This window comes from Brachypodium distachyon, chromosome 4, assembly GCF_000005505.3.
Source record: "Brachypodium distachyon strain Bd21 chromosome 4, Brachypodium_distachyon_v3.0, whole genome shotgun sequence".
Taxonomy (NCBI): Eukaryota; Viridiplantae; Streptophyta; class Magnoliopsida; order Poales; family Poaceae; genus Brachypodium; species Brachypodium distachyon.
Window position 1 is genome coordinate 1057012 of NC_016134.3, and position 12753 is coordinate 1069764.

At 45.0% G+C, this 12753-nt stretch overlaps 3 protein-coding genes across 3 annotated transcripts; 1 reads left to right on the top strand and 2 right to left on the bottom strand.

The window, feature by feature from the left end:
• Positions 1–1458: 1458 nt before the first annotated feature.
• On the bottom strand, positions 1459–4084 carry LOC100839463 (protein DETOXIFICATION 41). Its single transcript, XM_003579084.4, has 8 exons — positions 3602–4084; positions 2969–3513; positions 2802–2888; positions 2623–2679; positions 2306–2544; positions 2099–2217; positions 1900–1986; positions 1459–1821 (listed from the first exon to the last, which is right to left on the bottom strand). Exons 1-8 carry the CDS (start codon positions 3893–3895, stop codon positions 1735–1737), a joined length of 1515 nt encoding a protein of 504 aa, XP_003579132.1. The 5' UTR covers positions 3896–4084; the 3' UTR covers positions 1459–1734.
• Positions 4085–4266: 182 nt separating this feature from the next.
• On the bottom strand, positions 4267–6608 carry LOC100839767 (pentatricopeptide repeat-containing protein At5g41170, mitochondrial). The gene has a single exon (XM_003579085.4). It carries the CDS (start codon positions 6453–6455, stop codon positions 4290–4292), a length of 2166 nt encoding a protein of 721 aa, XP_003579133.1. The 5' UTR covers positions 6456–6608; the 3' UTR covers positions 4267–4289.
• Positions 6609–6739: 131 nt separating this feature from the next.
• LOC100834844 (putative hydrolase C777.06c) lies at positions 6740–12040 on the top strand. The gene is made up of 10 exons (XM_003577309.4): positions 6740–7044; positions 8268–8403; positions 8541–8668; positions 8890–9037; positions 9116–9221; positions 9703–9761; positions 10727–10762; positions 10865–10974; positions 11183–11250; positions 11399–12040. Exons 1-9 carry the CDS (start codon positions 6839–6841, stop codon positions 11238–11240), a joined length of 987 nt encoding a protein of 328 aa, XP_003577357.1. The 5' UTR covers positions 6740–6838; the 3' UTR covers positions 11241–11250; positions 11399–12040.
• The last annotated feature ends 713 nt before the right edge of the window (positions 12041–12753 follow it).

Genomic DNA, 12753 nt, shown 5'->3' on the forward strand with positions numbered 1-12753 from the left:
TCCCCCCACTTCAATGGTTGCATAGGCGCAATTGATGGGACACACATACGTGTTGTCGTGCCAGCTGAAGATATTGCCAACCATGTAGGAAGGTATGGATATCCCACACAGAATGTGATGGCTGTGTGTGACTTTGACATGAGGTTCATCTCAATAGTTGCGGGATGGCCAGGATCCGCACATGACACAAGGATATTCAAAGACACGTTGATAACTTATTCAGAAAACTTTCCACATCCACCTTCAGGTTTGCTTATGCACTATTATTTTGCAAACTATATTATTTCCTCCTTTACTTATCACTAACATTGTTTTTCTTTAGGGAGGTACTATTTGGTTGACTCTGGTTATCCGAATCAGACCGGATATCTTGCTCCATACAAAGGACAAAAGTATCATTTGCCGGAGTTCCGAAGAGGCATTGAAGAAGGTCGACACCCAACTGGTAAAAAAGAAATCTTCAATCATGCTCATTCACAACTTCGGAATGTCATCGAGCGCTCTTTTGGTGTGTTGAAGATGAAATGGCGCATCTTACTACATGTGCCTTCTTATGCAATTGAGAAGCAAACACGTATAATAGTTGCATGCATGGCGCTTCATAACTGGATTAGAGAGAGTGCTCTACATGATGACGAGTTCTACAAATGTGACCAAGATGAGAACTATATGCCGGGGAACATAAAACCTACACCATCAGTGGACCTTCCTGGTCTTCATCAAGGAGTCCATAATGCCAACATGGATGTGCTTCGTGAAAGGATTGCTAATGGATTGATAGGTCGATAGGAAAGTTGCACGCTAGAGCCTGCATGTATTTTGGATCTCATATGTTGGACTACTTGTTATTATATTTCCTACTAGTGGTTCATAGTAATGTATGAGCACTTCATATTCTGGACTATTTGTTATTATATTTAACTAGTCACTTGTGGTAAAATCTATATGCACTTGTGTATATTGCGCTGTATGCCACCAGCTGTTCTCAGAAGCAGGTTGCCAAACAGTTCTCCAGCACCAGCACAATCTGACAATCTCCAGCTGCTTCTCAGGTCCAAGAATCTCCAGCTGCTTCTCAAGAATCTGCAGCCCAAACAAACAGGCCCTAAGTCCACCTAGGAGACTTGCAAGTGGACCCCACTACCGATGGGGCAGCTTTTTTCCCCTTCTGTTTCAGAGAAAACATTTCAAGCTATTCAATTTTCTTAAGAACCTAGGAATAAAGTTACATCGTCCTTTCAAAAACAAAAGTTACATCGCCGTCGGTGATTAATTACATCCAGAAATGGGGATCATTATGCCAAAAATTAACTAGCTAAAACATGATTTGTTCAAACAAAACTTCCACAAAATAGTTTGTTCTAGAGAAAACTCGCCTAAAGCATTTTACTACTTACGATGCAAATCCACCGCGAATCTTAGCCCAGAATGATTTGTTGGACATCGAAGTTTCGGAGCTCCAGGGAATCAAACATTTTGGAGCTTTATTAAAAACCAAACCATGTTTAGTGCAGCACCAAAGGTTAATTAACTACAATCTCCCCCTAAACAAAAGTTAACTGGTAGTACTGCAAGTAAATTGTCTGAATTCAACTTATTGCACAAACCGAAAGCCTGCCCTAATGAGTTCGCCACCTTCTTCCTCCAACAAGGAGCAAGGAAGAACTCAAAACACTGGAGCTCCTAACGATAATGGCAGAACCAAGCTCCAGGCGCTTTCCCCGGCAACAGTCATTAGACGCCTCTGTCATCGTCGACCATGACCGAGACGCCCTCGTCCGCTGCAGCGGTGCGCCGCAGCCGCTGGGTCGCCTTCTCCACCTGTGGATACGCATAGCCATGAACGGTGATAGAAATTGAGCATAACTTTAACTGAACCAGAATGGCAGAAGAGCTCACCTCGCTGTCCCAGTTAGTCCTGGCTGTGATGACAATCAGACTCGCCGTTTGCACAGCCACACCTATGATCAAGCCCCACCAGATCCCCTGATTAGCATAAAGAGATCATGTAAGTTGCAGCTGATCAATCAACACCTCTCTCTGGAGAAAATGCAGCATTTAAGAGTTAACTGAAGATGAAATTAGTGCAGAAAGTTACAGCTGCTCCTAGGCTTGTTTTGAACCCTAGGACACATCCAATTGGCAGCCCAATCAGGTAGTAAGCCCCAACGTTGACATAGGCAACTATGACTTGCCACCCACTCCCGACAGCAACCCCTGCAGAAATTTCGGAACCAAGTTTAATTCCTTTGGTTATTTGCAAACTAGGCATGCACTTTGTGTTCTTGTCGAGTGACAAGTGTACCTGAGAGAATTGGCTGAATTCCATTCAGGAAGATGCTGATGGCCAGCAATGGTGAAAGACTGATGACAGCCTCGATCACTGTGGTGCTACTTGTGTAGAGTGTGCTCAATGGATACCTGAGGACTAGGACTACAACTGTGGCAAGAATGCTGAAGGCGATGCTCGCTGTGACGACCACCATGACCGACAACCTTGCGACCTTTGGATGGCCAGCGCCAAGCTCATTGCCAACACGGATACTGCGTAATAAGTTGGTGCAAATGTTTGATCAGCAAGGAGAAACTGATTTGCATGTATATCTCAGTCATTGCACTGACCTGGCCGCGTAGCTCAAGCCAAGCATGATTTGGAAGTCCCAGTTCCAGTAATTGATGCTGAAACAAATTGAAGAGATAGCGTTGCAAGTTATACTTGAATATGAATATATTATCAAGACATTAGAAATTACAATCACAATTTCAAACTACAACATGAGCTTAATGATCTTGCGGCCTACCAGATAGAGAGTGAATCAAGTGCGATCTCTGGGTTGGGGAGGAAGCCAGTCAGAAGCACGAATCCTTGCACATACCAGATCTCCAATCTGAACAAGAACATAACGAAACAAGATATAAACCAGCAAGAACTACCAAATAACTAGCAGTAGCTCATAAATTTACTCACGCCAGCATGACAGCTGAAGCAAAAGCGAGCTTGGCGTAACCCCAGAGGCCTCTGAATGCGAGCCTGGACAGCCCGGTCCATGTCTCCTTACAAGACGGGCTCCAGATGATGTACCCCCATGTCAATGCCACGAGCACCCACCAAGAGAAGCTCAGCGTCAGAGCTGCGCCGAGAAGGCCGAAGCTTAGCACAAACACGGCAAGCCACGAGATGAGGACGTGGAAGACGAGCACAGCCAGCGTCATGTATGCCACGGGGTTGACAATGTTCTGGGCCTGCAGGAACCTCTGCATTGGGCAGAAAAGCGCGAACGCAAGCAGCTGCGGCACCAGCCCACGAGCATATAGCTGCCCTGCTGAAGCCACGTCTGCAGTCTGCCCAATGAGCCGCAGGAATGGACCAGAGTACCAATACAGGAAGGCGATGGCGACGGCTGTCACGAACTGGAGTACCAGTGCCCTCTGGCAAACGACGCCCATGGCCCTGTACCTCCTTGCCCCGTAAGCCTGGCCACACACTGTTTGCACCGCGCTTGACATGCCAAGCTGCATTGCATACAAGTGATAATACGCCATTTCTCAGCAATGCCAAGGACTACACCACATAATGCAAGACATGTGCAAAGCTAGTTACCATGATGCCGTACGCTAGGCCCTGGATGCCAATGTTGGTGATGGAGGCACCAGCGAGCTCGAGCTCGCCAAGGTGGCCAACAAACATCTGAGTGACGAGGCTGAGCGTGAAGCTGAAGAGCGTGATGAGGATGGACGCCCATGAGATGCGCCACAGGTTGCCAGCCTCCCACAATGCCAGACGTGACAGCACGTCCAAAGGCACAGGCTCCCGGCGCAGCAGCTCCTCCGATGCGCCTGACCGGTCGTCGACAAAGTCCAGCAACGGTGCCCTCCCGTTGCTATCTTCCTCCATTGTCTCCTCTCCTTAAGTGCTTCACTCAGTCTACTTCATTATGGACCAAGCCTTTCTGATGCTGATATATGCACGAGACATGTGTAGTCCTAAGATTCAATAGCCCTTTGAGTGGTGGCTAACTAACCTTCAAGTGCCATACCTACCAGTCTATTGGTTGGCTCTGAATAAGTTGGTGAAAAGTGCAGAGGTATGAGTATGAAACATGGAACGTTACCAGCTGAACACAAAACTATGAATTCAGTTTGGGTTAGGTGAATTACGGGTTTGTGTTGCATGCAGAAGAAAATGAATAAGCTTTCCAGCATGTAAAGCTTCTGATTCTGACAACCCATCAAATCTAAACATCTTGCCAACAAACACAGGACACATCGAAATGTCAGAAATCAACAGCTTATTTTTCTTGTTTCAGAAGACCTCTTTCAACAAACTTAACTATAAGCTTTCCAGCAGCTTGTTTTCGTTCCTCTAAGACCAGCCGATCGTCAACTTTTTGACATAATTTTAAATCAGGAATTAAATTTCTCTGGAACATTCGGCATGCCACATTGTATGCCTGAATTGTGAGGCCTCTATTAAGAAAACTCTCCATCAGAATGTGGCATGTCTGAGCATCTCTCTGCGAGGCAGTTCTCAGTACTTTGCTGAGGAGACCGTAAGCTTCATTAAGTTTACCAAATGCGCATAGCTTCTCAATAACCTGATTGTATACACTCTTAAGCTCTTGTCTTGCCAACATCTTATCCAATAGATCGACTAATTCTTCCACTGTACCCTTCTCGCAGTATCTATGTATCACTGTCCTGTATGTAACAAGTGTAGGGACCAATCCTCTATTAAGCATTTTCTCCACAAGACCTGTGGCTTCTTTCAGCCTGCCTTTCCTTCCCAAAGCATTGACAACAACAGTATAAGTTACAACATCTGGATGCCTGTTACTGAGATATAAGTCATCCAACAAAGAGAGCGCTGATTCCAAATCACCCTGGCGAGAAAATCCATGAATCACAGTAGTGAAGTTGACAACATTGATGGTACAACCTTTGCTTTGGCACTGCTCCATGAATTCTTTGGCTTCTGCTGGCTTTCCTTCCTTACATAACGCATGAATAAGTAGGTTAATCTCCACGGTAGTAGGGAAGAAACCCTTCTGCAACATCTGTGCTACAACGTCACATGATTCCTTTAGTTTTCCTTCTCTTCTAAACCCATGCATTACAACACTATATGTGATATCACTTGGAGTCCACCAGTCCTCTCCGCTCTTGTTTAGCAATTCCCAAGCCTCTGAAGATTTCCCAACTTTGCAGAGACCATTTAACAATGCAGTATGCGTAACTATGTTAGGCTTGCAGCCATTCTTGTACATGTGCTTCATCATCTTTCTTGCTTGGTCAATTTCCCCGATTCGGCAGAACCCATCAACAACTGCACTATATGTCACAACGTCAGGGTGACATTCTTTTGAGATCATCTCACCAACAATCTCCTTTGCCTCCGCCATCCTCCCATTCAAGCAAAAAGAGTGCACGACTGCACTATATCCAACCTCATCGACACGGAACCTTTTCCCCTCTGACTCCCTCAAGAATTCCAACGCCTCATCTGCATGACCATGCTTTGCAAGCACATGGATGAGCATGTTATACGTAACCTGGTCTGTAAGAAGACCAGCATCGTTCCTCATCGTCGCCAGCAAACTCCGCACTTCTGACACCCTCTTCTCCTTGCACAAGAAGCTCATCACTGTATAATAGCTAATCTTGTCAGGCGGGCACCCATTTTTTAGCATTACACCAATCATCTCGAGTGCCTCGACAACCCGCCGAACACTGCATAACCCCTTTATAAGACAATTGTACGTTACTACATCCGGCTCAACCCCAACACGGCGCATCCGATCGGCAAACCCGAGCGCTTTGTCGACACGCCCAGCCACGACAAGCACGTTCACCGCCACATTGCATATCGATATGTCAGGCGCGCACCCGTCCGTCTGCATGAGCTGTAGCACGCGCATGGCGGAGCGGAGCTTCCCTGCGCGGCTGTACGAGAGCATGAGGTGCGCGAACTGCCGCGGCCCGCGCCGCACGCCCCGGCGGATCATGAGGCGCACGACGCGGCGAGCGGGGTCGTGGAGCCTGGTGCGGCTGAGGAGGCCGAGCATTTCGTCGAACACCTCGGGGGCGTGCCTGTACTGCCACTGCCGGTCGGCCCAGCGGAAGAACTCGAACGCGGCGCGGGCGTCCCCCTGCGCCTGCGCGCGCAGCACGGCGCGGACCTGCGGCGGGGAGAGCACCCGGAGCAGGTGCCGGAGCTGCGCCTCCAGCTTCGGCGTCCACGAGCCGCGTTGCTCCAGCAGCCTGCAGGTGTCGCGCACGAGCCGGCTGCGCGACTCCTCCGAGAGGTCATCCTCGGGGGCAAGCTCCTTGGTGGTAGATACAGACACCGCGGCGAGTTCTCCCGCGGCGGGCAAGGAGGACGCTGCGGTGCCGCAGAGGCGGCGGGGTTGTAGGAAGAGGAGGAGGACCGATGGGCTCTTGGTTAGGTGCCTAGGCATGGCAAGCGATGATGCGTTTGGGTGGCTGCGAAAGCGATCGGCAATGGACGGCGGCGGCGGCGGCGGCGGGGAGACTCGCCGAGTCGGGCTCCGGCGCCGGGTTTGGTAGGAGAGCTGTGTGGGGTCACAGCGTCAGGTCAAGCAACACACGTAGAGTGCATTTAGGCAAAATGATCCCAGTTCAAGGAACAAATGTTTTATGTCGGCATTAAGCGAAGACTGCAGGTGCCTATTTGCAAAACAACCATTTGTACCAAACCGATTCCGCGCACCATCTGAGATTCTGTTCTCTTTATTCCGTCCGCTTCCACAGTTCCACGCATCTTCCCTCCCTCTCGCCGACTCGCCGGACGGGGCTCCCGCCCCGGCAAACCCGGACACCAATGGCCGCCGCCGTCCCCAACGGCCACCCCGAAGGGACGCCCGCGCCGCCGCCGTCCTACTCCTCCTCCTCCTCGCTGGTGTTCCTGGGCACGGGCTGCTCCAGCGCCGTCCCGAACGCGCGCTGCCTGATCCAGCCCCCCGACCCGCCCTGCGCCGTCTGCTCCCAGTCCCTCTCCGTGCCCCCCGAGCTAAACCCTAACTACAGGTTCCCTCACCCTCCTCCTCACCCTCCGTACTTAATCGTCGCTGTCGAGTTGCTGCTGCGGGCGGGGTGCCTGTGGTTTCGCGAGGATCGGCGCGGATCCGAGGCGGGCTTGATGCTTGGTCGTTTCAGCGAATCGGCGTACGAATCAATCATGCGGGATGTTAGTGGTCGCCTGGATCTGGAGCGTCTGGTTCCGCCATCTATTTTGGCACCCGCTGTGCTCTGTGCTTCAGAAATCAGAAATGGATACTTATAAACTCTGCCTGATGTTGTAGCACACGGGCACAATGCTCTATAGGAGTATAGGCGGTGCGTTTGCGCGATATGCAATGTGAATTTTGTGACAGATGAGCATTTTAGCCGTACCTGTGATCACGTGATTGACAGAATGTTGGGATGTAGTGGACTCTATGGTCAATTGATCTGGTTAGTGGTCAGTGTTCCATATGTGTCTACTAACACTTGACCTAGCTGAGAGGACAGAGATGCTAGAATTTTTAAATTAGTGGGCTCATGGGTTAGGTTCAGTATTCTGTATTCATGTATTTGCTAGTTGCTTCTAGCCTTCTAGTAACTAAATATTAGTTGATAGAAGATGTTGTAGCTTTCTATTTTTTATTTTTGCATGCAAACATAGAGTTATTACCTGGAATTATGTTTCTTCCAAGCTAGTAGTACACATGGTATTTTCTGTCATGCAGGGAATACATGAAATAGAGTAGCACTTCTAAAATCAACTTATATGGGGACATCAGCTATTGATGAGATGTTTATATTCACTTACAAGTTTGATTGCAGCTGCATAATGTCATGGAAATAGAACTGATTAGTGTGTTTAGTTTAGTGATATCGAGTTTTTTAAAATGATATGGGAGATGCTACATGTTCTTAACAACCTTTAGTTTCAAATGTTTTTGGAAGTTGAAAGACCTTGACAGGGTTTGATATGGGAGTATAAGCAAGTAAACTACATTCATGCTGGTTTATGCATTTGATTTTCTTGTTCAATGCCTTCTCTGTGACTAGATGTATCTTCCTGGTTGACCTAGGCAGGATGCTATCGAGGTTATTTATGTATGGTTGAAGCCAAGTCGAGTTCAGCTTCTTCTTTGCCCTGCTTTCCTAAATGCTTGGAAGTATTAATGCACTCGATATAGTTTGGTTGCTATATTCATGTTGTCTATGCATTTTCTGGAACTCGACCTACACTCGGTTTTGTGCAGGTGTAATACTTCTCTTCTGATTGACTATTGCCAAGATGAAGATGTGCACAAATATATTCAAATTGACGTTGGGAAGACATTCCGTGAACAAGTTCTACGGTGGTTCGTTTGCCACAAAATCCCTCGTGTTGATTCTGTGAGTTCTTGTTTCCTTTAGCTTATCTACATGATCTATTGGATGATCAAACTGCCAACTGTCGAATAACTGAAATAGTAAACGAAGCAACTGTCAATCTTATGCATGCAATAACATATTTAATTTATTTTTTACAGATTATTCTCACTCATGAGCATGCAGATGCGATCTTGGGTCTTGATGATATTCGCGTTGTACAGCCATTTAGCCCTACAAATGATATTGATCCAACCCCTATTTATCTCTCCCAATATGCCATGGACAGGTACTTTAGTTCTTGCAGACGTTGTTAGGCTTCCATGTTTTATGCTGTATATATAAGAGAGCTCTGTCAGTGGTGCATGCCATGTACTCTTTTACTTCTGATATGCTATATTAACTATTTATTTCTTCTTACTCTTTATATCTTTTACATTCATTTGTCATATCTAGTTGTGTTTAAATGAGAATTATTGCTATCAAAGTCACCTGCTTAGTTTGAAACAGCATTGCCATGAAGTTCCCTTACTTGGTCAAAAAGAAACTGAAGGAAGGAGAGGAAGTCAGGCGAGTTGCTCAACTTGACTGGAGAATAATTGAGAGTGACCTTCAGAAACCGTTTACTGCCTCAGGGCTAGAGTTTGTTCCCTTGCCGGTAAGACGTGCATTTTTGTATCACTTAACTGTTCTTTGTTCCTTCATCCTTTCTCTTAGCTGAGTATATATCTCTCAGGTGATCCATGGTGAGGACTACATTTGTCTTGGTTTCCTTTTCGGGAGAAAATCTAAAGTTGCTTATATATCAGATGTTTCACGATTTCCTCCCAGCACTGAACATGGTATACTTTCCTCCCACCTCTAATGGCATTTGATTATGACCATTTCTGTGTTGTGCTGCCACCGTGCATGTGCTGACTGTTTGTGTTTGGGCATAAAATTTCCCTTGACAACAAGAGACCACGACACACTATATTTGCTAATCTGTATTTTTGTTTGAACTGAATTCCACTAGTACCAACCTGTTTCAGGCGATCAATAATACTTGAGGGCCCCTGCAGCAGAAATTATACTGCAATCTTGATTATGGCTCCATTTAGAGTTTGTAAATTAGTCATTTGTCCATAAGTATGGCATAGATGAACCATGAGCTCTTTCTTTGCTATCCCATCCTTCTTCCCCTCTTAGGTATGCATGCATGGTCTATTTGTTCACCACTTGCTATAATCTGGTAGATCCATTTTGTGCTCTGGTCTCTCTTGCTCCTTTTCATTATTTAACAACCTTATTCTGGTGTTTACATTACATATACTTACTTTTCAGCAATTTCAAAATCTGGAGGGGGGCAGCTAGATTTGCTCATCTTGGACTGCCTATACAGGGTTAGTTTCTTAACTTCCTCAGTTGTCTAAGTGAATGTTTTCGCCTTCGCGTTGCTTTTTTATAATTTGGTTCTGGGCTACTTTGAGTTAATTACAATGTCATCGAGAGAAGGGCAAGAGTGTCATATTCTCATTCCTGAGTTTCTTAACCATTTCCTTCCATTTTAGCTGTCTTTGCTTGTTATGCCATGGGAACTTCACATTTCTGATTTCATTTTCCACTTTAAAACAAAGGAACTTTTTTAGTCCCCACCTTACTAGGGAAGCTGAGTAGCAAATCAAGTCTGCAAGTGCTCACATAAATTCGGCGAACAATCCCCAACCAAAAAGGGCTACTTGCTGAACCTCTAAAACAGCGAAGGACCAATACAGCTCAGGATATTGAGAAGAACATGTGGAAAAGCACCGCTTCTCTTTTCTGATGCTTGAATTAAGTAATGGATATGCAAAAAATCTCAGTTCTCAGAACTACGTAAATGGGTGAGATCTATTTGATTTCGTGGGGTACATAATTGTGTTTCAACTGTTACAACAATGCAATAAAATTGTTTAATTCAGGTTCTGAATACAGACTGTAACAGGCTGGTACTATTGAACCATCGCTTCCATAATGAAAAGAACAAATAGGTTGTGGTGTCCATAGGGAGTGCACTCTTGTTTGCGAAAAGTGTATGCACTTTTCTAAAATGTTCCAACATCATGTATTTGGAAGAAGCAAATGCCTAGATTTGGATGGATTGTGGTGTCGATAAATAAATATATATGGCTGATTAGCATATATATGATTCCTACTCCTTACTATTGGAAGTGATTCTTCTCTCTGTGATTAACTGACAGTAATAAAACCAGAGATTGCTTAAGAACAGAATTGTTATATTGTATTATTCAGCCATGTTTTATTCTATCATTCACATGTGTGACATATGTATTGGTGTTGGGCTCTGACATTCTCTCTGTGTGAACAGACTGGTTCTCATAATGTGCATCTTTGTTGGGATCAGGTCAGTTTCCTCTTGCACAACACAAGCAATTCTAGTGTTCTTCTCTCATTTTGTTTTTTCTTCGGACTTCTTGTTCTTTAATCCTAAAACTGTGGCATGCAGACACTAGACGCTCTTAAGAGGATATGTCCCAAAAAGGCATTGCTCATTGGGTTGACTCATGAGATGGACCACCACAAGGACAACCAAACATTGGAAGAATGGTCCAGAAGGTAGGCCTCCCTGTTGGATAGTTTCGATTATTTTACCCACATGCTCATGCCCAAAAATAAGTTTGCATGAACAACAACATACTTGCACCCTGACACTTCCATCAATCTAATGCTTGATGCTGTCTTAAAATTGTCACACTGTTGATTTCGCTCTGATGTAAATTCCTAAAATGCATGCATGTTCATTAACTGTAATTTGTGAATGCAGAGAGGGGATTGATGTGCAATTAGCTCGTGATGGCTTGCGTGTCTACATTGATCTGTAAATGCGATAAGGTATGATTAAATTATATAAGGATCAAACATATTGCTTAGTTTGTTCAACAGTTCATTATCATCAATTCTTAGTGCACCTGTGAAGGTGCAGCTTTGTTCTTTCTTTTTCTTCATCTTCAATCTCACCTTTTTTGTCATCTTAATTCAGGCCATTGTTGATTCAGTGTTCCGCGCCAAGTTTCCAGCTGCTTTGACAATGCAGCCCCTATTGGAAATGAAAAAGGAAAGATCAAATGTTGCTTTGCAAACTTCCCTGGCCAACCAGTAGATACATCTTAGTATAATCATCTACAAAATGAATAAAAAGTGAAGAAGTCGCTCACAAATCCTGTTCTTTTATCTTCTGGTACCCCCATGCTTGAATTGCTCTCATCATCTCCCACAACGGATGGGTCTCAGTGCGATAGATAGCAAATGGTGCAATGTACTCCCTCCGTTTCTAAATACTTGTAGTGGTTCTAGGCCAACTTTGCACTAAAACCACGACAAGTATTTAGAAACAGAGGGAGTAATATGATCGTTTCGGATGAACAATGTTGAAGAATTCCTGGGACTTTTTGGCGCCATGCGAACGCATCTCACGGTCACTGGCAGTTGCATTACTGTGATTTTGGAACCGTCGATGTTTTTTTTTAATGTTCCTAGTGATTGTTCTGACTGGAGAATGGTATAAAAAACGGTTTAAGGTGCAACATCCCATTTTTGGGGAACTTTATTTCCTGCAAGTCGCTGAGACAACTGTGCAAAGAAATTCTTGATTTACACAGAAAAAAGAGAGTCTATTTCCTTATTTCCCATCTTCTCTTTCTCATTTTGGATGTGCCATAGAAATTTTGTCTTGGTTCTGAATTAACCATTTCTATTGGTTAAGCCAGTTGTGGAAAAACCATTCTGCCCTGATGTGGTTGCAAACACCATTTTTGAGAAACACCGATTACAAGAGAGACGCACCCACATCCACATGCACGCAGCGCCTGTAGAAGAATGGTGTTGTGGGGACTCGAGGTTGACAAGGTCAGCGCCATTTTGCACCTTAATACTAATAAAGTGGTCTTCTGACCACGTTTATGCAGCACAATATATGACCTGTGCTTTTTATTCTATCGTGTACGCCCCTCAGATCCATAATAATACAAGTGTCTCAGTTTTAAGACAACTTTGTAACCTGACGTTAGTACTAGTTTGTTTGGCTCCCTTTCTAATATCTGTTAAATGTATAAAACCGGTATCTGTTAAATGTATAAAACCGGTTTCTGTGCTTGTTCCGTCTAACAAATGATGTCTCAATTTGACTAAATATGTCTAGATACATCCAAATTTTGACAAACTCGAGACATCTTTTGTTGGACGGAGAGAATATAAAAAGATTCTATTTTGACAAACTTTAATTTTTTTTTGACAGCAAACAAAAAGTTACAGTTCCTGCATCTTGAAACGCAGAAAGTTCTGTACATACACATGGGCTGACACTTGTCGTCGCCCCACGTCCACGTGTGTCCCGGG